Source organism: Thermobia domestica, chromosome 10 (genome assembly GCF_964235325.1).
Source record: "Thermobia domestica chromosome 10, izTheDome1.hap1.1, whole genome shotgun sequence".
In the NCBI taxonomy this organism is placed as follows: Eukaryota; Metazoa; Arthropoda; class Insecta; order Zygentoma; family Lepismatidae; genus Thermobia; species Thermobia domestica.
In genome coordinates this window covers 170,452,979-170,479,318 of record NC_137463.1, presented here as the reverse complement: position 1 = coordinate 170,479,318, position 26,340 = coordinate 170,452,979, and the positions used below count along the sequence as shown (strand labels likewise).

Here is a 26,340-nt window from a genome sequence, read left to right as displayed (position 1 = left end):
TAATGAACGACCAGATCAACCGGGATACAAACATGTTCGTGGCTGACTTAACCTAAGAAATATGCAACTTTGAAAACAACATTTCTTTGAACATTATTCTTAGCAAGTTTGTATTTCTTACTATCTGTACTTTCTTTAAAATATGCACATTATTATACACTAATTAAAACTAAACTCTGTTTTTTAAGTTTCGAAACACCACTGACTGTGTCCTTTTTTTCTTTCTCTTTAAATGTGGTGGGTTGGTATGTGATAAGTTAGTTGACTTGCATCGTAATGTTTTGGGGCTTTCTGGATTAGAGTTTGGTACTTTATATTATTTGAAAAGCTTTCCGATTTCCTTGCGATGCTCAATATAAAAAGCCTTGGGGGATAGAATCCGCTAACTCTTGCATCAAATGTGAGTCTGCTAGTCATTCAACCACTAAGACAATAAATATTACATATTATTATTTTTAAAAAAAATGTTATCCCTTATGTCTTCCGTCAAAGCAACTTGAACGGAATACAGTGATATTATGCACCTAGACACAAGAAATGAATTCCAGAAATTGAGTAAGTGTGACCCTAAAGATGTTTTTGATTGATTGTTTATATATTTGGCATATTATAATTTAATTGGTGTCTCCGCAGAACGACTAGTTAAGCTCATCGCCTTATAACTAAGGGAGCTCGGATTCGATTCTCGGTGAGGACACAAGTGGTTCGGATCCCGGCCTTAGAACGTCATCATCATCCCATGGAAAGCAATGCAAAGCCATCATGGTTTCACCTTGCTGAGAGACCTTCGGGGTCAAACACATGCCTCCGGTAGAAACACCAATCATCATCATAAATTAATTACTAATAGCAGGCAAATTATTAGCTTTCTTATATTACAGTACAAAAGCATATACAGTTTGAACCTCAGTATTTTCATTTTTCCAACAGATTAAAAATAATAATAATTACAGTAAAATGTGTGGCCAAACTATAGTCTGTTAAAAGATTTTTAAAAAAATGTCAATTAGTGAAAAGTCTCTAATCAGTTACCGGTATACTGCTTGCTTATTTGTTACAAAAAGAATAATTCGATTTATATCCCGAGTTCAGGTCGAAATGACCCATTCATCTACAACACCCGTCAAACTAAACCAAAGAAAATCAATAATATTGTATATGCTTCATGGAAAGTAAATGAAATATAGTTAATTTAATCCCACTAGCTAACTACATATATATATATATATATATATATATATATATATATATATATATATATATATATATAGGCGCCGACTTGAAGAAAATATTGGAGGGGCCAAAACAATGAATAAATATATAATCATATTCAGCCGTTTTCTATCAACTGCTGGATAAAGGCCCCCTTCCCTCCAGACCTCGGTCTGCTGCATCCGCCCCGCTTCTAAATTCATGACCCAAGTCAAATTTGTGTGAACGCATTAAAACAAATTCAAGCTTAAATTCTGGGAACTTCACTAAACCACATTGATCTTCACTTCTCATATCAGTGTTACCATAGTGTTGGTTGAAGCGTCAGTGCTCTATTAACTCTTTTAGGATTTTCGGTAACTTTTGTTACCATGGCGTACTATTAGTCAAGTCAAGGATGGACCAAAGAACACCCCAGATGCGTTTTGGAACCACATGGTCAACTCGGCTGTGCCAAGTGGGTGCGGAAGGGCGTGACTTTTTACTTTTCTTAAGGCAAATTTCAAAAATTTTTCACACCTGTAGTTTTCACAATATCAGATTGGAGTTGTATGTACCTTTGGATATTTCTCAAATTTTTCTGAGATCTCTACGTGAAGCCGAGTCTGGGCACGAGGGCCGCAAATGTTCCGAGGGCCTGATTTTTTTAGAAAAAAAATCAGTTTTCCCGATTTTTACGGTTCAGGAATACGATACGTACATGTGTGTGGCGCTGTTGGAAAGGGCTTGTTATACTAAAGAAAATAACGTTTAAGCCATGACTAGCCTAAATAGTAATGACGCAGTAAATTTTTATAATAAGTATATACGTATGTGTGTGTATAAAGAGAGAGCCTAAATTCAGACTTTCAACAATTTTTCTGCCCTTTGTTTTTAAGATACAAGATTGGAATTTTGCACACGTATTATGTACATAATGTATTTTTAGAAAAAAAATCAGATCCCTACGTCAACCCAGGCCTAGGCCAGAGGGGCAAAATATTTTGGTTGGATTTGCAAAAACACTTCCGAGTTTTTCCCTAATTATCTGGTTTAGGTGTATGATACGGACATGTGAGTGATACCGTTGGAAAGGGCTTATTATACTGAAGAAAATGGCGTTTGAACCATGGCTAAATAGGAATGACACAGTACATTTTTTAAAAATATTTTATACCTAGGTATATATAGAGGAAGTTCGGGTATTATGGAATATCATTTTGTTTCGCTTGTAACAGTTAATAATGGCACATTGAAACAAAAAGGAAAACAAGTATACGCCTTACATATTGCTTTATTTATGTATATTTTGATAAAGAAGTTTCGTTACAGGGGTGGGTAAAATGTATAATTTGTAAAGAAACCACTTTGGAGGGTAATATGAAATAGTCGGGTAATATGGAATACAAATGCTATATAGAAAAGAAAAAAGTTTTCTGTTGAACATACAATGAATATAGTGACAATATATGAAAATTCTAAATGCCAAGCCATAACTGATTGTGATTACTTGCAAAAGTCATAAATATAATACGTTGCCTCAGGATCGGCACAGTCATTGTGTGCTCACATTAAACATGATGAACGCTGAACCCAAGCTCACCCCTTATATCATCAGACATAAGCTGTAATAAAAACTACACTTAGCATTGTTGTTATCATAAATGTATGTTTAATTGCCCAATACCGATAGATATTTTTGTAATCGGAATACCATACGGAATACCATGCTTTTCTTGCGGGTATTCCATATTGCCCTCCACGCCAGCTTGGAAACGAAAGAGCTGTTAAACGCATTCGAAGGCTTATAGGATAATGACGCTTATCAAACTACCACTCTGTATATCCAACGTCATAGTAAACAAAGAATTGTTGTTCTATTACATTTCAATAGGAAAATACAGGTTGTAACACACTTACCTGTAAAAGTTTTCAGGAATAAGAAATCAGATTTTCACGTCTACCAACACAACGAATGTCACAATCCCAAGGAGACTGACTGTAGAGCATCATGGGAACGTGAGGTAGTAGTTTCTTTCGTCTCCGCTTGGAAGCAACACATCACAGGCGAGCTAATGAGGTATTCCATATTATCCGACTATTCCATAATACCCGAACTTTCTCTATTTATATACATATATGAAAAGATGGGTCACCTTCAGACTTTCAAAAATTTCTCCCGACCTCAGTTTTCAAGATACAAGAACGAAATTTTGCGCACGTATTATGTATATAAAAAGATTGTTTTTAAAGATTCAGATCCCTACGTGAACCCAGGCCCGGGCCAGAGGGGGACAAAAATTTCGTTTTTTTTTTCGAAAAATCTCATTTTTTTTCAATTTTCTTATTTCTGCTGTATAATACGGATCAGAGAGTGGTACCGTTGGAAAGTATTATCTATCCTGAGAGAAACGAGGTATGAACCACGACCCTACGATAAATAGTAAGGAAGTAGTAGCTGCTTGAGTGAAAGTCTAAAATTTACCTCAAAAAGTGGAAATCTTAAAAAGGTTAAACGCCGATTTGAAAACGGTACTTTTTATTGAATAAGAAGGCTGTTCCTAATATTGAATTAAAGGCGCGACGTAAATTTACGACAGAAATTCTTGCTCCTCTTTGGTAATTCTTCCTCAACTGGATTATATTGGGGGGCGAGGACCCCACCTTTAAATATTGGGGGGGCCAAAAGTGCCCTGCCCCCCAAAATCGGCGCCTATGTATATATATATATATATATATATATATATATATATATATATATATATATATATATATATATATATATATATATATATATTTAGTTAGCTAGTGGGGCCTGTCGAATTGCAATGTACTCTAATAATAAAAGTAATTATGTTTCACTGCATTTCGTCTTATATTTTACACAATGCTGTAATTGCGTGATATTCAACCAACATGCAATTGTATGTTTATTCAAATAGCAAAATGTTTAACTTACGTCTATTACAATTTCCTGTGGAAATGCTGATCCATCTTCGTTTCGTATATCAATTGTTCCAGATTTCAATTGTTCTTCTTCCTCCTGCGAAATGCTCGTAATCGATCGACCCACCTGTGGAAAGGAAAGGAACTAATACGTTACAAATAAAGTTTCTTTTCTTAAAAGAAAAAAATATATTTAATTTGTATTCTAAAGGTGAAGAAAATGCATAAATGATAAAATAACTGCGTATAAATATTGAAACTACATATTCCGTGTTCATTGTGAAAATGTACAGTTAGGAAAACAAAAAATGGGGCGATTCTTACAGAATTTAGGTAAGAATGGCCTCATTTTTTCTTTTGCTAACTGTACATAAAAATTAAATTTTCTCCGTATTCATTAACAACTTTGTGTTGTGAAAATCATCAAGAATCAGCGCATTCATAAAATAGATGCGAATGCATTCAAATTAGCTGCCGAAGCCCGAGCACTTTTTTTTTAAGTCACGTTAATCGTATTGGATAGAAACATAATCTATATAGTCTTACACTGGTATATGTTACTTATTTACGATATGTTTATGAAATAATGGGTGTATTGCAAAATTTGTGATAGCGAAACTCCACGGGGATCTGTCAACGGTAACAATCATACATTTTAACTCTTCAGAATTCTAGTTAGTAGACGATACTACTACTACAATACTACTACAATACTACTACAATACTACTACTACTACTACTACTAATAATAATAATAATAATAATAATAATAATAATAATAATAATAATAGTAATAATAATAATAATCACTGGCACGGCAGACCAATAGATCCTGGGCCTGCTCCAACGCCATCTGATAGCGAGTGGTAAAAATTCATCCACCTGGGTAACAGAACGTGGGTCAGCCGGTCGTGTCACTACCCGCCAACAGGCGTATTAGGAGCTTTGCAGGCCAAGTGACCGTCATATCTTTATTTATGTGACTCCCCAGTTTTCCTGCCGTTGAAAAGCGGAAAGTCCGGGGATTGAACCCAGGAGCACGTAGACATGAGTCCAACGCTTTAACCTCTAGACTATGGAGGCCCTCTACTTAATTAATAGGTGAATGCTTGAAATACAGCTAAAGTTGGTTAATACACATCTAACGAGTAAAAGTCTTATCGCTTTGGTACATGTATCAAGCATCAGTGTTGGTATAGAATGTAATTATTGCTACTTATATCAATGAGGAAAGAACTTTCTTTGAGCCTGAAGTTCGCCGCCTATCTGAGAGGCCGCCACCCTACCCACCCCAGCCTGCTAAGACGCTACGTGTGTAAACACCTCTTCTCTATTAAACGTAATAAAACGAAAATACGTTACGTAATGTAGGCCTACTTACCTGTACTGTGTTGTTAACTTCTGGAATATTTGTTGATTTCTTGCTGGTTTCCTCATTCTCTGGTTCTACGTTTTCATTTCCATTATTGTCTGTTTCAGGAGTACGAAAGAATTTCTTTAATGCTGCTGCCTGTTTCTCATTTTCAGACGCTAATTGTGCTCTTCTTTTTCTGTATACATTTCCAGAAGGCTTCTTTTTTTCCGACATGTTGATAAAGAACACATTAACGCAACGATTCTTCTACTAAGAGTCGAAATTCAGGAGACAAAAGGACTTCTGATTTATAATTTTCTTTCACGAGACATTTGACAGTACAAACAGGACTAATTTCTTTTTGGTTGCCGATAACTCAATATTGTTTGTGTATATTGTTAGAGCGGCCGACATAGCTTTGTCGCAAGGAGTGCAATTGTCGGCACCGCGGCGGTTGTGTCAGAGCGTGTTATTGTTGCTCAAAACTCCCAACTCTCAACAATAGCCTTTAGCTTTGTCAGCGGAGATTTTTTTTATAGACAAATAAGGTGAAGGGATGAAGGGATTTCCTTTATAGGAGATTCAAGAAGAAACCGGGGTTGTTATAATGAGTGAGGCCTATGGCATGAGGTAGGCCTAGTAACCAATGTTGCTACATAATTTATGAAAAAGTTAATTTTTAGTTCACCGTTTACAATAATATAAATTTAGCAAGGATTTTGGCGCCCCCCAAACTCCCCTAAAATTTGGCACCCCGGACTGTCGCCCGGCCCTTCCGCCGGTACTGCTTACCGATAATCTAATTATCTCAATTAAGCTACATAAACCATGTAATATTTAAACTCAAATGTTTTTTATAGTATTATTAAAGAAAATATTTGGTTGCTTTCGCTTTGCATGCTGAGAACAACGTAAATAGCTTTGTTATTTGTGTAACACTTTTATATTTCACTTGTAATATCACTAATTTGTATATTTATCAAGTAAATTATTATTAGATCAGCTCACAAATAAATTCATCTAGACAAAAATATTAAGAATATGCCTTTTAAAATTTTATTAGGTCATTTTACTAGAAATCACCATGTTAAGCACACAAGTATACAAACACAGTGTACATCCTCGCACACTACGAAATATGCACTCACAGGCTTGTGAAGTTGGACCTTTTGATGCACACTAGGTGACGTCAGTTCCGGAAATAAGCGTACTTCAAATGTGCACTTGTATCTTTTGGACACGGCCTAAATGTGATAATGAGAGTAACAATCGTTAAAATGGTCATTAGTACTTTAGAGTGGTTAGAAAACATAAGTTAAAATGTGGACTGTATGTGTTCGCGGATTAATGCGATATGAGGCGAGATGGCAGTAGAGTATAATCTGACAGTGTTTCAAATCCACTGTGTTATTAATTAACTTAGGATATGTATGTTGCTGTATTATCATGGGAGTCAAGGTGAAGCAAAACGAGCCCTGTGGGGCTTCTAACCCCCTTCACTCGCTGACGCTTGATCAGCTATGTTTCATGATGACGCTCGATCAGCTATGTTTCGTAACGTAAGTAAATCACTATTTTTTTTTTTTTTTACCAATAAAGTTGTGTATACAAAGTGGACTAAATAGCACGTGGCATTACGTCACGCTCGGGTTGTGCATTTCAATGTAAATTTAACCTCATCCATTGGGAAGATATGATATTTAATCGGCCGCACGTTTTAGTTATTAATGAGAAGTGTGTAGTTTGCAACACTTAATAGTTCCAAGGTACTAATTTTGTGCAGTAATACTATATTGATGCACAGGGGCGGATCCAAGGGGAGCTATAGGGGCTATAGCCCACCCCCCTCTTGACGCACACATATACACTGCATAAAACGGACTTCAAACCTGTTTTACACTGGATAAAGCGACAAACTATGGTTTAGCCCCTCCTTTGATCATATCCTGGATCCGCCACTGTAATGATGCATACGAATGTAGGAAAGAGCAACAGAAGCATGAAAATAAGAAATATTTGTGATTAATAGTGAATAATGAAGGCCAGAAATGAAAAGGATAATTGTAGGTAAGGTATACGAAAATAAGAACAAATCATTTGTAATACAAACAGTGGCGGATTTAGCCGAGGGCCGAGGGCCTAGGCCCCCCAGTTTTCAGAGTAACGAAAATAATTTAAGCTATTATTTATATATTATTGAAAGTTTGTAGTAAACTCATGATAGGGGAGAGGGGGGTACATTTGAACATCTGTTTTCAAATATTCGTTTTTGCTTCCAAACACTCAGTAAATTTCCTCCTAGAACTGTAGCAAAAACTAAATATAATATACATTATATTTGCCATAAAATAGAGTACTTTGTTTGATCTTGTCATTCTGTGCAAGGGCGCAGGGGGTGTCGTTCAAATGTACCCCCTTGGGGGGTAGATTTAAACAAGCATGGGGTAGATTTGAACATACGTGGGGCAGTTTTGAACAAACCATTATTTTACTAGAATAATCGTTATTTTCAGGATGAATTAGTTTACGAACAACAAGACTAATGTAAGAAAGCACCATTAACGGTTTAAGGCACAAGAATTAACCAATCGCGTATGGCAAGGAAATAATGATAATAGTAATAATTGCTGAAACATATATGCAGGCCCGTATTTGTATATTGTGCGCCTCTGTGCTCTAAATAATTTGCCTCCCCTTCGGAAACACATCTGAATTGAGTTGAATTCATAGTTTTTGGGGTCACTGAGATGAATAGTGACAGTTTTAATCCAATTCAACTTCAAGGTCATACTCAACTCCCGAGTGAGGCGGGCGAGAGTTTAAAAGTAATCGAAAACGACAGATATTAGTGTTGAATTCATTGTTTTCGAGGTCGCTGAGTTTAAGGGTATCAGTTTTCATGATGTTCAAGTTCATCCTCACCCCTTGGGGTGGGAGTAGGAGGGAATGGCTTTTTAAAAATAATCAGATAAGCTAGCTAATTAATAACTACTGTAATTAGAACGAATTAAACATTTTCTCGCTCTTGCGCGGGACTCTGAGTGTGATAGTATTAAATATAACTTTATTGTGAATCTTTTTTAAAAAAAAAAAATCCAAAATTTTGCCGCCCCCTAAATTGTGACGTCCTGTGTTCGAGCACAGAATAGTAGTTATCTAAATACGGGCCTGCATATATGCTGTACGTTATACGTTACACACACACGCACAAAAGGATATGTGAACAACATATCTATAGGCGTAGGTGTGATCTGAAGAAAAATTTAAAAGAATACGATCATCGTAGCATATCTGTGAAAATATGATTATGATTCACTTTTTAATTTTGCTCCTCATACCTGATAGGCTTAATGGAAAACCTATTACTACTAGCAATCTAAGAGATCTAAGAAATTACATTTTTTCTCCACTAACCGGGTACTGGACACAAAATTTATTCTACGCTAAAATTCTGCAAATCAACATGAAATGTCAGAATTTTTGCAGTACGCTTTGTCTCTTCAGAAGTTGTGGGATTAGAAAGTCTACACACAATATCAGCAGTTAGCACTGAACATTTGTCTTCCTTGTCTGAGAACACAAACATGTTGGTGGTACTTATAAGTTTCAGAAAAGTAGAGGTAGAACAATGTTCAAATGTGCCCCCTAATTTTTGTTCAAAACTGCCCCAACCGGAATGAACAAGCGGAATTTGGTAATACCCAGATAGTACAAACTATTGTGAAATACAAAGGGCAACATTAGATAAGTAAATTAATGTACTTGCTTCTGCAATGAATGGCAGATAATATCAAAACACAGGCTTCTGTCAAAATTCTTACAAAACTTCACAAAAATTCCAACTTTCCACCCCACAAATGTAACAAAATACTGCTGTACATCAACAGTTACACTAAAATGGCAGATAACAGTTGACCGTCATGCAACGCAGTTTTGTCAAACCAAAAATTTTGAGACCACCAGATATGCTATTATTTCTAGCCTGTTATCTTAAATGTTCAAAGGTACCCCCTGTTCAAATGTACCCCCCTCTCCCCTATACCTGTCATAGTCTGGGTTCTGGCAGCCCCCCCCCCAGTTTTTACCTTCTATATCCGCCACTGAATATAACGTTGAAAACAGATTCATGTGGGTCTTATCCAGGGGCGATCGGGGCGATTGCCCTTCCCCCCAGAAGAGGAAACTTTCTTATTTTATATATATAAATAAAACCCATCCCAGAATTTGAAGCTCTAAAAAGTAGCTCTAAGTAACAGTATGACAACCCCCCCCCCCCAGAAGTCGGTCCTGGATCCGCCCCTGGTCTTATCCGGGGTCGCCATCTGCGTCAGTTTATCCCATAATAATTTCCATTATCGAGAATTTCTGTACTATGTAGGAAACCTGTATTTTATGCTCACAAGTATAGAGTTACAAGTGTAAAACCAGAACAAATGTTCTAATCTATGTGATTTTATGCGATTTCAATGTTTGTTGTACTCTCCTCGTTTATGCGCATACCCTTCGTCGCTACTGTCTAGTTGCTACGCTCCTGCCTTGATTCGGTTAGATAGCATTCATGCTTTTAATGACCACCTAGGACGTGTTGGTTTCTGCTTTATTGCACAGACGTTTACATGGCATACGTTGTGACGCGTATTTATATCCTTAAGGAGAAGTCCTCGTAAAGTAAATTTATACCCATGAATGCAACTCCTACTATAAGACACAATTTCTAAGACATTACGAGTGAAATCTGTGTTGAAATAATTGCAAGGATAGAAGAAAATAGGATATAATGGGATATAATGTAATCATTTCCAGGGCACATTACTTTGCACGCATATTATCTATCAGTACCCAATTATTTGAGCATGCGCCACGATAATAACAGTCCAGAACGTCTAAAAGAATCATTTAAAGTAAGAAAAGTTTTTTTATTATTATTATTATTAATTTGACGGAAGTCTTAATCTGCATCAATTTCAAATGTAAAATTAGATACTGTCTATCTCATACAGATTTCGAGAATATGCTCAATGAAATAACTAAAATATGCAAGATTAGTGTTAATAGCTAGTATTATGTAATCGAAACGTAGCAGCATAAGCGAACAGACGTAGAATATAGTAACGTTAGTTCAGATGGAGCGTCATTTGCGTAATGCTAAAGGGATTAATTACAGACATAACCGAATCAAGATATGAACTTCTTTCTTGCTAATTAGGAGTTTGAAATGATCATTTTATAAAAGCTTTTTCTCTCGTGCTGTACCCGTTGTATAGACGTCCACAACAAGGATATAATATATACAATACAATACAATACAATATATACAATACAATACAATACAATGCCATAGTTAGTCATACAGCGTGAATGCAACAACTGTACATTCTGTATAGTATTGCTTGTTATGTAAGGATGGCTAATTCCGGAAGTTTTACTTTCCGAAATCCGAAAACTGCAATTTCCGATTTCGGAATCCGGATTCCGGAAAATTTTGGCCATTCCTACTGTTATGTTACATGCCTTTCTGGTTTCTAATCGAGGACATTACTCACTTGATATAATTTATTAGCCGTATGGTAGATCCGGAATACATTCCAGCAGTGCAATACTTTGGACTTGTCATTTTTATATATTTCTAGCTTTGATAGTGCATTCTTGTTGTATTAAATATAAACACGAAAAGTGAAAATTTCGTGAATATTTTCCTGGAAATTCCCTGATAACTCCTGACACATATATCGTATGATTTTACAGATATGTTATTCGAAAGCTTGCATCATTATAAATACAATGAAATTTATTCACGTATCTAGGTATTTTGAACATTTTCAACTAATACGTGGTAGATAAAGAATAATTACATTCGACACTTTTAATGAGAAAAGTCATTTCCTCGTATCATCCTACCTATATTCAGGCTCATAGCTAGCCCCAAAAAGTAGGGGAGAAGTTGGGGGGGTCCAACCATACTATAGTTCATTTGCAAGTCTATCATGAAAATTTTAGGGGGCCAGTAAAAATTACGGAGGGGCCCGGCTCCCCCGTGCCTCCTTTGGATACGGGCTTGCCTATATTCATCGGGCATTTACACATTTTAAAACGTTTTTCACGGCAAAGAAAACGAATCATCAAGTATCGAGGAACACATCACAACTAGTTTTTATATAGTTGTTTATCTTTTGTGTGTGGTTTCCCAGTTTCGATCCCCGACCAAGTAAGTTTGTGGTGGACAACATTGTGTCCGTGAATTTCTCGGCGTACTCTCGTTTCCTTCCACATTCTCATGCCACCAATTCTTTCATCATCATTCACTTGTCTTAATCATCAGTCTCTCTTAGCCTCAAGGATATAAACGTGGGACGTTAAACTGTAAGGTTTCATTTCATAGCTGTATGATATAGAGTATCAGTAGTACTAGTATACTGTTTCATAATAGTTTGTCAAATTTTGTAATATTGATGTTTTTGTTCTCTAGGCATGCATGCGAGAGAGTGGGTCTCTCCAGCAACTGTGACATTCATGATGCTACGGCTTATAGAATCTCGACAGCTTTTAGAAGAGTACGACTTCTATTTTCTACCAGTTGCTAACCCTGATGGATACGAGTATACTCATGTTGGTGACAGATTGTGGAGAAAGACACGTTCCAGACACAATTCTTGCACTGGTGTTGATCCCAACCGGAATTGGGATTTCCATTGGGGTGAAGCTGGAAGTTCTCAACGGCCATGTAGCAACATATATGCTGGGCCAAAACCCTTCTCGGAACCTGAAACTCGTGCTATGTCTGATTTCATTCTGGAACACAAAGATGAAATCAAGTTATTCATTACATATCATTCTTATTCCCAACTATTATTGCTGCCATGGGGTCATACAAAAGAGCTACCAGAAGATTACAAGGAATTGGCTAGTGTAGCTGAGAAAGCAGTCGATGCTATAAGAAATGTGCATGGAGAGGAATATCAGTATGGTTCCACGGCTAATCTTCTCTACCCTGCGTCAGGTACGTTATGTTGAACTTACGTATGAAATGATCACAAACGAATTAAAATTTGTCAGAAGTTATTTTTATAACATTTTAATATGTTTTATCTCTCATCTTTGGGTTTCTAGAATAATTGAATATATAAATATCTTTAATTGCTTTTAATGGAAGAAACGCCGCTTGTTATCTTTAAGAATCAGCGAATGACCTAAACAATTACAAAAAAGGAAAAATCCCACATTAACCACCTTTTCGTAACTAGATCTTGTACGCTTCACATCTATTTTAATGTTTACAATCAAATTACACCATAAAATTAAACCCAGTTAAACCAATTATGCTAGAAGCACTTCAGGAAGCGAATTTTCTAACAATGACGAGATGCACATCCGCAGTCTCCCGCAACTATACCCCATGCCTTAAACGTTGTTGGAGTACTGATATACAACTAGCGACATCTCGCCGAAAATTGGCGGCGCTGCAGCGACGATCCGCGGTCGCCCACTTCCGTTTTGAAAATTATACTACCAGCGGCAAAGACGCGATGAAATGCCAATGCACAACAAAATTACTCCCCCAAAATATGTTAAATCGCCTATATGCGTAATTTGTTTACATTACTACAGAGTGAGTCTACAAATACTAAAAAAAGTTAAAAAAAAAAGTACTCCAAGGTGCCGCGAACCACCGACCTTTTGATTACTAGGCGCGTGCTTCTCCGACTTGGCCATGTCGCTTGTAGAGGGATAAATCGTTGATATGAGGTCTTTTTAATTTGGCTAATCAGAGCGCTCCTGTAACCGTGCATTTTCAACGATAACCATTTGGGATCAGACAAAATCTGCTCGCCATGTAATTTTATAACAGAATGACGCGCGTCTACTTACTTTATTTCATGGTTCTCCCATATTCACTTTCAAATGATAGGCGACAGTTGCCATCTAAACTCATACAATTATACGCACTCAACTCAAGATTTTTCAATTCACGATGTAGAGGCAGGGGTTACTCTTGGAGACTGGAGATCGCTTTAGGAACAATTCGTTAGGAAAAAATAATATATAATAATAACCGCATACACATGACTGGCGATAGTTCGTGTTGGTCCCTTCGCGATTCTCCGCGACGAATCGAAAAAGCGCGGACCAAAATGAAGTCCTCGCTGCTATGCGGTGGTAACTTCAACACCCCGACTCTAGATATTTCTTTCCGCTCGACGAAACTCTGCCTCCAGTGGCACACTACCGGCAATCCTTCGATCTGTCGCTATAGCGACGATCTACATTTACCGCCTAGTGGGCCACTAGGTGTTGACGAAGAAAAATCTGACGATAAAATGGGGTTATCGAGATAAAAGCTGAAGTTGTAATATTGCGAGTTGCAGAACAATGTAAGAATGCACTTTTCACAACAAATAGAATGCATAGATTCAAAATCACATAATTTAGACTATGTAAATAGATTAGAATACAATCGAAGAACTATTACTTCAAAATGAATAAACAGGAAATAAAAATTATATATACAATCACATTAAAAAGTCCAATAGAGGTTGTGGCAGAGATTTGAGAAAAACATGGAATATATTACATTCTTTCACTAGAAAAAAGAACTCTAATTTATAGCGCAGAGCAAACTCCATTCATCTTTAATTTTGCTTACGTTCATTAATATTGGTTACATTGTTGTTGGCATTTTGAAAGGGCGGCATTAGGAATGAAATTTTTTTCTGCCAGTTGATCAGGCGAGATCGCTTTCCAAATTTGTAACTAGTCTGCACTTACTAGTCTGAATATTGGTGGGAAGGAACGGAAAGAAAAAAAAAGTTGAATTATTTAGTTAGCAGAAGTCAATAGAATGTCAAATGGTAGGGTCAAATTTGATTACATATTACATTAATTAAGTACTTGATGGTGTTCTCAATTTTCGCAATGATGAAAGAACAAATAATATTCTGAAACTTGATTTTAAAACAGGAAGCAGGTAAATTCACCCTTTCATTGTTTGTAGATTTTATGCTAAGCTGGGAGATAATCGAAGTTCTCTAAATTAACTATACACTATGTTTATGTCAGAATCAAATAATTTTAAGTTATTTATAGTGGAAAATTATTTTACATGTATATGTGCAAACTTGCAACATTAGGGAGATTTTACCTTCTCTGACCCCTTATTCTTAATGGATTGCAACCCCTAACAATAATATTACTTCTGCAAGTTGAATAAAGGCTCGTACCAAGTTTCATTAAAATCGAATCAGTTTTGCGTTAGTTATTGTGGGACAGACGGATACACACACAAATGTCACTCGAGTTGAGAATAGCAGGAGTTTCGCTACGTTATCTTCAATAAACATTTTTTTAAAAATACTTTTAACTTAAAGAAGCTCAAGTTCAAATTCACCATATTCCTTGACTCTCTAGTTTCCAGTTATCTATATAACTTTTTGAATTACAGCGGAAAGTAATTAATCACCTTGTCTCCTTCTCTCCATGCTTAGTGGCTCAATTAACTATGTTAGGAAAGTGAACTAGAGCTTTCCTCTTAGTACACGTAGATAAAAAAAAAAATTAATCCACTTATGTTGACTTATCAACTGTTAATCGCCTACATATATAGAATTACAAAGTTATCGGGTTTGCTCTTGTTCCCAATTAACTAAACTTAGGTAGATTACAATCAGTTTCCACAAGAATTTGACTTAAATTGACATAGATGTTTCATTGTATTTATAATGAAATCTATGCTGTTAATTTGCATCTGGATTTTCCCCCTCATTTTGTACTCTATAGATTAATTCATCATAGCATTATTGTGCTTATCCATCGTAAAGAGGTAAGACTTTCTATATTCTTATTTGGACTATATTTAGAATATTATTTAGCAATTTATATAAGTTGGCAACACTACTTAAAATAATGGAACTACGACTTGTAATTAAAACCACCAAAAACTATTGTTGTAACGTTATAGAAGCAAACTAAAGCAACAATCATTATAAAAATATAACACAAATACGTTATTTTAAGCAGTATAACAATCACTATCCATGTGTTAGCTACCTCTGAAACGGTTTGAAATAACAATTGTTGTAAATGACATTATGATCACTTAAGTCTTTTGGAAGCATCTACATGATGAGACGTGATATGTCAGCGCGTTTTCGAAGTAAAGTCTTTAGAAAAAGTTAAATTTTCCATTTCTGGTAACTTTGTTCCTTCATTCATTCGAAATACATTATGCCACGATCATAGTATTTGACGCTAAGATACAAATGATGCGCATTGCACCGTCTATGCCATTTGAGTTATATGAGATCTCCAAAATATTGATGTTGGTGATACTGTATTGTCCTTTGTTACACTGAATAATGTATGTGGTATTGTGGTTTTATTTAATATCTAAATTAGAAATAGGTAATACCTTACATAGTGCAATTTGAAAAAATACAACTTTATTTTGCGTTGGCAACACTGTTTGTTTATCTAGTGGTATTGCAGAGTATCTGGAAGAATTTTCCCTTCAATATTTCACATAACATGGCACTAATTTGCAGCATTTTTAATTATATATATATATATATATATATATAGGCGCGGATCCAAGGGAAGGGCTATATCCCCCTTAACGCTCAGGCATACACTGAATAAAATGAGCTTCAATCTTGCTTTATACTGGATAAAGAGGCAAAGTATGATTTATCCCCTCCCTTCATCATATCCTGGAACGATCATATATATATTTACCTCTCTATATCGAATTTACCTCCATATATATATATATATATATATATATATATATATATATAGCGAGAGAGAGAGAGAGAGAAAGAGAGAGAGAGAGAGAGAGTATGGCGCAAAATTCGTTGTACAAAAAGCAGACGAGTGATTCCTGGGAGTACAACAAACAAAAAAGTTCCAATAAACATATGGCGAAAACCCCGTCATTTACGTGTTATAGGCTGCCGAAATCATGAAAAAATGAATTTTAAAGGTTCATAGCTCCAAAACTATGGGACCTACCTTGGTCGGGCAACAATTCACTTAGGAACTAGTATGTGCCCTATCCAAAAATGCGTGTTTCAGAATCCTGAGGTGCTTCCACAACAATTTTTATAGAGGGAGTTCGACTACGGGCCTATGATATAAAGTACTCTCCAACTACCTCCATAAAAATTATTGCGTGAGTATCTTTGGATTCTAAAACATGTATTTTTGGATAGAGCACATACTAGTTCCTAAGTGAAATCTTGACCCGACTACAGTAAGTCCCATTGTTTTGGAGCTATGGACCTTTAGAATTCATTTTTTCATGTTTTCGGCAGGCTATAACACGTAAACGATGGGGTTTTCGCCCTATGTTTATTGGAACTTTTGTGTTTGTTTCACTCTCAGGAATCACTCCTCTGCTTTTGTACAACGAATTTAGCGCCATACTGTATATATATATATATATATATATATATATATATATATATATATATATATATATATATAGAGAGAGAGAGAGAGAGAGAGAGAGAGAGAGAGAGAGAGAGAGAGAAGATTATATACAACAGCAGTGGATTTCGTATCGGGAGAGGCTTGAGGAACGGGTAAGAAATATTTGTGTTGTACGTGCAATGCGAAAAAATGATCAGAAATTTATTTCGGGAGGGGCTTGAGCCCGACACCTACTCTCTAAATACGCCACTGTACATCAGTCAACCATTCCCATATTATCTCACACAACAACGAAAAAATTTTTGAGTAAAGGCAAAATAGCTGTCAATATTCGAGACGAGACCGAGACTTTCGAGACTGACAAAGGTCTCGTCTCGGTCTCGTCTCGATTTATAGAGGTCTGTCTCGGTCTCGTCTCGGTATGTAAAAGCCCGTCTCGGTCTCGGTCTCGGTACCATTCCTAATCTTACAGGAAGTAACTATTTCTTTCTCGTCATTACTTATTTTACTTATATATGTACACTCATGTCCAAAACTATTGTCGCGCGTCTTTAAATATGTTGTTGTAGGAATATAATTTGATAACGAATTCGCCCGGTATTTCTTATAATGTTAGTATGTGTATAATCGGCAAAGACATGTATGTGGCAAATTTCATGTCAAAAGAGCAATAAATAAGAACAATAAAACGAAAATAAAACTTTCTTGTCCATTTAGCAACATTTTGTTTTTCTCATTCTAATTTTTTGTATTTCTGCCACAAATATACATTTCCCGATTATACCATAGTATCAGTATTAAAAGTACCATGCAAAATCATTATCAAATTATTTTCTTACAAGAAGAGTTATAGATATGCGACAAGCATTTTGGACATGAGTGTACATAAAATGAAATCATATTTCTAAATTCAAAATTCCTCAACGAAGCACGCGAATCTGCATTGAGCATTTCTAATTCTCAACACATTCATCCCTAAAATTCGTTTATGGTACTTAACAATCATAGATTAGTTCTTGCACAGCATCTTATGATCTCTTAGTAGAACTCAATTATATCTGCTAATATCTCAGGTGCAAAAAGAGATATGTTGTATATTGAGAAACGTTGAACTGAACTATTTCATTATATATATATATATATATATATATATATATATATATATATATATATATATATATATATATATATATATTGAAAAGTGACTTACTTGATTGTCAATTTTGATTGGTACTTTTATTAATAACACTGTTCTACACACATTTTGTTACATAAATGAAAACACCCGCTCTTAACTAATTTGGAGATGCTGAATACGAAAATGAAATTTAAAAAGTCCGATTAGCTCGCGTTTGGACGTAACAGAGGGGGTTAGATCTAAGCGTCCCCATACTTTTGATATATGTGGCAACATTGTTCAAGGTCTGGCAACATCACAGTCCAATATATTATGTCAGCATTGTGGCAAAATATACCCGCAACATAGGTCGATAACCAGACGGGTCAAGGGGGCCTAGTCCTACGTAAAATTGCTGTTATTTGACGAAAAATCTTAGTAATTTCATTGGGTTGTTAAGATTAATCTTTTCTATTTATTTTATTTACCACATTTTTATTATTAAAATAAAAATCAGCTTACCGTACAGTTAGTAACAAACCTTTTTAATTAGAATCTAGTCAAAGTAAGATATATCCAGAAACATCCCGAAAATATATAACTTCTTTTTTTTTCTTTTTTCTTGAAGGCATTATTGTTTATACACCCATCTATCTGGTGGTCTACGACTTCTTTGTGATCTCGGGCAATCTGTACTATTAGACCCTGTTTGCTGTGTACAGCCCTTTGATACGTTTTTTTTTTTTTATGGGTATAATTCAAATAACTATCGTCCAAACGCCGGTCTACTCCTGTCTGACCAGTAACTTTATACTCAGGACTTCTTAATCTCAACATCCTCTTATCCTCTGAGTTTATTACTTTTTTATTTTCACGAGAATTCAGATCAGTTATTCTGACTTGATGTCTATGACACTTACGGAATTAATCAATATTTCTAAAAGATTATTACCTAAGTATCGAACAAAACGCCCTTTAATAAACTTAGGTAAGTCTCCCCTATAATTTCGTACCCATATAGCCATACCTTCCTTCCAATTTACCTCTCTGCGTTTTGGACACTCGGGTGCTTTAGTCTGATTGTCGAACGACACTGGAGTAACATTAAACCATGTACGTGGTTTGAACGCAAACACCAATGAAGCTGCAGTAGTATGGATAACTTTCAATGGAGTGTGTAAAAGTGCATAATTAATCTCCTTTAACCAATTAACTACACACTGACGGTTAACTCGATACCCATTTTGAACATATCTTTTCTTCGTTAACTTTTGAAAAGTCTGCACCTCCCTCTCGGCGCTGCCATTACTTTCAGTGAATACGATGGTGTAGAAACCAATTTGATACTTCTCTTCTTGCAATTTTCTTGAAACTCATTACTTCTAAAAGGAGGTCCATTATCTGTAACTATAGCTCCAGGAAACCCCACCAATTCAAATAACTCTTCTAAACAAGTCAAAGTTGCAGAAGTGTTCGTCGAATCCATTTTCCACACTTTAATCTAATGGGAATATGTATCCACCATGAGCATAAAAAGGAAACCAAACAACTGACAATGGTCTATATGTATCCTACTTAAAGATTTTTTGAATTTGGCCAAGAACAATAATAATTTTTAGGTGAATTATTAGCTGTAGCTGAACAAACTTCACAACTCTTTAAATAACCACGTAATTCATTAAGCATGTCAGGCCACCATACTTCATTATTTGCGAATTTCACAGTAGCATACTCTCCCAGATGATCCGTGGGCAATCTTTCCATATACAACGCTCTTAACCTTCTACGAAGCACTATTCTTTCTTTCCAAAATAAACAATCGTTTGTAATTCTAATTGAAATCTTCTGTACATGTCCTGATATTCCTTGTAATCAAAACAAAGTGGTAATCTTTTAGGCCAACCGGATAACATCCATTCTTTAATCTTTAGTATCGTAGGATCTTTCTTAGACTCACCTTCTATCTCTGTCCTATCTAAAATAGTAGATGAAATTTCATTGATGTAATCTGGAGCTATTTGATCCTCTTCAGTAGACGTTTCTAAAGGAAACCTTGACAAAAAATCGGCCACTTTTACAAGCTTACTATACACTATATCATAATCATAATTGGCTAAGATTAGAAACCATCTTTGCATTCTTGGAGAAGCTCCATCTGGAGCAGCTTTCAAACCAAAACTCCATTTCACCGGTTGAGAATCAGTGATAATCTTGAAGTTTCTGCCAAACAAAAATTTATGGAATTTACGCACTGCAAAAACCACAGCTAAAGCCTCTCTTTCGAATTGGGAATATTTTTTCTTCGCTTCGATAGAGTAGCTGAGGTACAAGCTACTGTTTTTAAACTGACCCTTCTATTTCATTGTACACTACTGCCCCTACTCCGTCTGGAGAGGCATCTGTCATCAGTACCACCTTTGATGTTTCATCGAATGGATGTAAAATTCTTGCATCTTGCAGCATGCTTTTCGCTAACAGAAACTCGCTCTCTTGTTTGCTAGACCATTCCCAGCGTACACCTTTTTTTTAATAATTCATATAATGTCGGAATACAGGACGGCAATGAAGGTAAGTGTCCATGGTAGAAATTCAGCATACCTAGGAAAGACTGTGACTGTGTTATATATTAGGCGAAGGACTAATCAAAATCGGTCGCAGCTTGTCTTTTGCTGAAGAATGTCTTTTTGAGAAATATCATATCCTAAATATCTTATGGAATCAACAAAGAAAATACTTTTTTCTTTGTTTACCTGTATGTTGTAATGTTTAAATTTCTTCAAGACTTGCACTGTTCTCTGATAACATTCTTCCACCGTACTTCTCCAAATAAGCACGTCATCAAGATAACAAGCTACTCCTTCCAAACCTTGTAAGACATTATCCATATTTTTTTGGAAATTTTGCGCTGAACAATTAAGCCCAAATTGTAACCGATGCTGTAAATATAAACCCCAAGGAGTGTTAATTACTAAGTATTTCTGCGAATCTTCCTGCACATCTAGTTGTAATGTTTTAGATCTAACGATACAAAATACTTAGCACACGATAATCTATTGAGCAAGTTTTTTTTTTTTTTAGGTAGAGGATAACTAACTTTTTCTGTCACTAAATTTAGTGTTCATTTAAAAACTAGTCATAGCCTTATAGTTCCATTCTTTTTCCTAACAATTACCATTGGAGTAGCCCAATCCGCTTGTGAAATCTTTAAAACCCCAGCATTACATAAATTATACAATTCCTTCTTAACTTGCTCCTGTAATGAATATTGTATGTCATATGCTTTTCTAAATATTGGAGTGACACCTTGTCTTAAAGGAATAGCCACTTTAAAATCTTTAATGGTAACATTAATAGATCCATTAAAAACTTCACCAAATTGCTGAAACACCTGATTCTGTAATACTTTTACCGACTGGTTGCTCACAGCTTCTACTTGCTTCAATTCTTCAGCACTACCAAACATGTATGCTAACTGATCCCCCCACTGCGGAATGATCGAATCCAACCAACTTCTTCCTAAAACTGGCTGGAACATCTCTTGTTTAACTACCATTAAAGATAGTCATTGTAGTTTAAGTGCTCTACTTTGATTGTACATTTACCTAAAGTATTAATGGATAAGCCATCAGCATTATTGAGTCGACCCTGAAATGGCTCTATCAACATTCCTTTTAATAACGGTGAAGTATAACTAACGGCTGAAACGGACGCACCTGTATCGACCAGAAATTTTATTATTTGATCATTGCATCTTGAATTAATATATAATGGTTCTTTGCACATTACCATGATTGACACTTAAATAAAAATATTGCACGTAGATTGAAAATATCGACTGTGCCAATTGTTAAGATTAATCTTTCTATTTATTTTATTTGCCACATTTTTATTATTAAAATAAAAATCAGCTTACCGTAGAATAATATCTATATATTTAACTTTTTCCTGCATATTTACAGTTAGTAACAAAAATCTTTTTAATTAGAATCTACTCAAAGCAAGATATATATATCCAGAAACATCCCGAAAATATATCACTTCTTTTTCTTCTTTTTTCTCGAAGGCATATTTATTGAACCATAGCAGTTTCTTTCTTCAACATGGGTCCCTTCCTTTCTTACGTCCTGCATCCCCTTATACGTTATGGCTGGCCCAGAGGGGTGAAGGAAGACCTAGTCCCTGTAATTTAGGGAGACTAGGCCCCTGGTTCTACCTAAAATTCCTGTTATTTGACGAAAAATATTAGTAATTTCGTTGGTAATATATTATATAATAATTGTTAATATATTAAATTGATTAGGATTTATACATATTAAGTTAACCTTTGTATTTTATAGGTGGATCACATGGCTGGGCAAAAGGAGTAGCAGGGATAAAATATTCATACGCCTTCGAATTGCGTGATACGGGCGATTATGGATTTCTTCTTCCACCTTCGGAAATAGTTCCTACAGGAGAAGAGAATTGGAATGGTGTAGTCGCAATGGCGAGAGCTATCAAAGAAGATATGGACTATAACACAATTACGAGTTGAAATTAGTGACAGACAATTTTACATTCGGCATTAGAAGGTATGAGTGTATTTAAGTGTATGTGGAGTTAAGACGTAGATATTTATTGGTGAAATGCTATGAAAAACTAATAGTGAAACGCTATGAAAAACTAATGGTGAAATGTTATGAATTCATGGTTCATGATAGTGTATTCAAAGGAAGACTATGGTGGAAAGACTAACAATAAAAGACTACAAACTATGCATTGTACAACGAATTGTTTTATTTCAATATTTCATTTCAAAATGATCACAATATATAGGACTATCATGTTGTTCCATTTTGTTTTATTTCAACTTCAAATATTTTGCAAAGCTGGTATAAAAGAAAACTTGAGCCTTAAATAGAAATTATCATAATATCGATAACAATAACTCCGCCGGTCTGAAAACAAGGACAAAATAGTGAACAAAGAAAGATCGATACTTCCTTTGGGTAAAGTTGTCAAGGATTTATGAACCGCACAAGTGGTCGATACTAACGAACAAACCTTCAAATATGATGATGAAAACGCAACAATTCATTGTCAAAGAATTCATATTTTATTTAATTATCATATTATCAATACACAGTTATTCTTATTCCTATTCTACTACGTTATGCAGTTAACTTGCAAGATTATGTCTAACTATAATGTCGCTTCCTTTCCCCTTTTCTTCCTCTTTCCTACTTGAAGAGAACATAGGTATTAGGTTGGTGCGACTGTAATGTCTGCTTTACGCCCGTTGGGAAACACCTTAGCAATACAACGTAAGGAAGAACTACCATCATGCGTCTAACATCACAAATTCTGTACACGTCCAGCAAACAGGTTGGGGTACCTAAAGGTAGCGCGTTGTTGGACAGGGCCGTATGGAAACGCATCATGCAGAACATAGAATTGCGAGTGACTTTCCATTATGAATTCAAATTCAGACATTCTGTACAGTAGGCCACAAGAAAACATTAATTGGAATAGGAATATCGAATGAACACACCATTTACCGTTTTTTTTCTTTTTGACAAATTTCATTCCGGTAACAGAGCATTCCAAAATGAACCCCGTGGGAGAATTCAGAATAGGGCCTCAGGAGAATTATAGAAGCGACCCTTGGAAAAATGTGGGAGTATGGTAGCTCAGTGGTAGAGTGCTTACCTCTGGTGCGTGGGGTCTGTGATTCCATCCCCGGCCAAGTAAGTTTGTGGTGGACAACATCGTATCCGTGGGATTTCTCGGGGTACTCACGTTTCTTCCCAGTTTCTCATACAACCAATTCTCTCATCATAATTCACTTATCAACACATTGATCGCCATGTGTATCACATCTGATATACACAGCGTGTTTCGCCCATGCCTTGTGTATCATTCCTGATATACAGAGAACGTTCATTCCATAAATTATCCAGTAAATCCTAAACTGTAAGAGATATTCAGAAATTTTTGATAGGCTTTTTGTTTTGCAGCTGAAGATTGTCCTAAATATCAACTTGCTGCTGACAGTAAACTTTAAAAAAAATAATTCGGCGATCAATGTGTTATCTTCTCCTTATCCGTAAGGGCACAATCGGGAGATGTCATACTAAAAGATTCCATTTCATTTCATTTTCATTGGACAAATGCTTGAGTCATTGCAGATGAGTTAAGCATACACCATATCACTCGTTCGGCGGATCCCTACAATCGGTAATGTGAAACGGTTGGACTTTATAGGTGCCATATGAGTTGGCACTGGTCAACAGGTGTCGCCATCTGGAAGTATGCGTGTAAGGAAGGTGTCAGAAATAACAGGCAGTCTCATGCATCAGATTATTATTTCAGATGAATAGAAAGCTTTTTTTAACAACACTATTATCAACTTCAAAATAGCGCTTAAAAGCATAAAATCATTCATTGCTACTATCTATTTTTTTAAATGTGAAGTCTGTGCTAAGCTAAATAAATTAATGCCTACAATTTTGATGCTAATTTTATTACTCATAATTATGGGCATAGGTTCTAACAGCTTGGTCTGAACAGTCATCCTGAGTGTGGGTTTTTTCCTGGGTTTCAACATTCGCAGAAGCCAAATGCCGGGATGGTACCTAACATACAGGTTCAATCCGCTTCCTTTCTTCCCCGGGTAGTATGCTCGCTGAGGAATGCCATCCTTCATACATGACGGGCTTAACGCCATAGATACCGGTAATATCCAGAAATAAGTATAAATAAATAAATACCAGATTCTGATAAAATTTATATGAATCCAACGAACAAGTATACTCTTTGAAACTTAAAAATCAAAATCCTACATCTATGGTGAAGTTTTGCGTGAACATGCACATAATAAATCCGGATAATTTCAGTATTAACACTGTTGCCCGTTGAAAAGTTTAATAGTCCAGCTTCCAAGACTTTCATCAGATCTTAATCCTAATTTATATGAGACCACCACGAAATCACATTCTTTCAAACAAAAAAGTAAATTAACAAAATTAGTGCATTCATGGTATCAACACTCTCAACCGTTGAGTTTCACGGTGCAGCTCCGAAATTTATCGCTAGATACTCAAGTCATGAAATTTACACGAAACCACCGGGAAAGGATACTTTTTCAAACAGAGATTGAATCATTAAAATTGGCGCACCTGTGAACTTGTACAAACTTTCAATCAGTTAATTACGGTTTTCACAATGTACCGTTGACGTGTTTCATGGTGTAGTTCCTAAGACTATCGTGATATCCTGACAAAATTTATATGGGGCCAAAGTGGAAGTATATTCATTACAAACACACAAACACACATACACCCCTCCCCCCATATATATATATGGGCCGGATTTAAGGAGGTATACTGATGCACGTGCAATACCCTCCCCTCGTTGTAAATAATCTAAAATTAGAAGCTAGTAACGAAAATAGCAACACTTTCATAAGGATTTTGCACGATACTAATACCAATCATATTTCAAGTGCCCATGATTAAAGAAATTCCTGATCTTAGCAGCAAGCTAATTATATACTAAATATTAAACCGATACAAAACGGCCGTGCCACAGTTGGTAAAGTATGGCTTTAAATTTGGAAAATCATAGTTTCGATTCCCGAGACCAGACACAGCATTTCGAAGGCAATTCCTTGTTTACACTACAGATGTTTAAAGGCATTTTAAAAATTCAAATGTACTAATAATTATGAGCGGAACCACCGTCAGAAAATTCTCGATCCGCCCCGTATTTATAAACAAAATAATCGTCAAGATCGTTGCACCTATGTGGAATTTATGTATGTACATAAATAACTGGTTTGGTGGTTTATGGAGGGAGTGTTGTATCAGATCTGTCTCAGGTGAGGAGAAACCATCAATCCAGATCGTTACTTTGCGGAATTCCATGAGATGCATCAGAAACGTTTTCGCAAGCATCTTGCAGTAGTCAGCAGACAGACCCTTATGTTATCTAACACTACTTGCTCACATGTCACGTAAAGGACAGTGCAAGCTTTCCATGGGTTACAGTATGAAAATTTTCCCCAGCCAGCTTATTCTTCCGATACATATCTCCGATTGATTACCATTTCTTACAGCATCTCGATCTCTTTGGGAGGGAGAACCTTCTCTGATGATCGGGCGGTGCAACGTGCGGCTGGGAACTTCACATCGTAGGCTCCAGACTTCTTTCGCCACGGAATCCAACGAATGGCAGAGCGATGACAAAAGTGTGTGGTTGCAGACTTCAATTATGTTGATTAACCAGGTATTGCAGTTTACATTTTCTTGACCTTTGGAAATTATATGCCTGG

The 26,340-nt window shown here is 35.9% G+C and overlaps 1 protein-coding gene across 1 annotated transcript in view; it reads left to right on the top strand.

Moving 5' to 3' along the window:
* Positions 1-22,854, top strand: part of LOC145661670 (uncharacterized) — a 124,552-nt gene extending 101,698 nt beyond the window's left edge. The window contains exons 9-10 of the mRNA XM_081726996.1: positions 11,958-12,488; positions 22,367-22,854. Of these exons, the coding sequence (XP_081583122.1) occupies positions 11,958-12,488; positions 22,367-22,563 (728 nt within the window). The 3' untranslated portion in view covers positions 22,564-22,854. The remainder of the gene's footprint in view (positions 1-11,957; positions 12,489-22,366) is intronic.
* Positions 22,855-26,340: the final 3,486 nt, after the last annotated feature.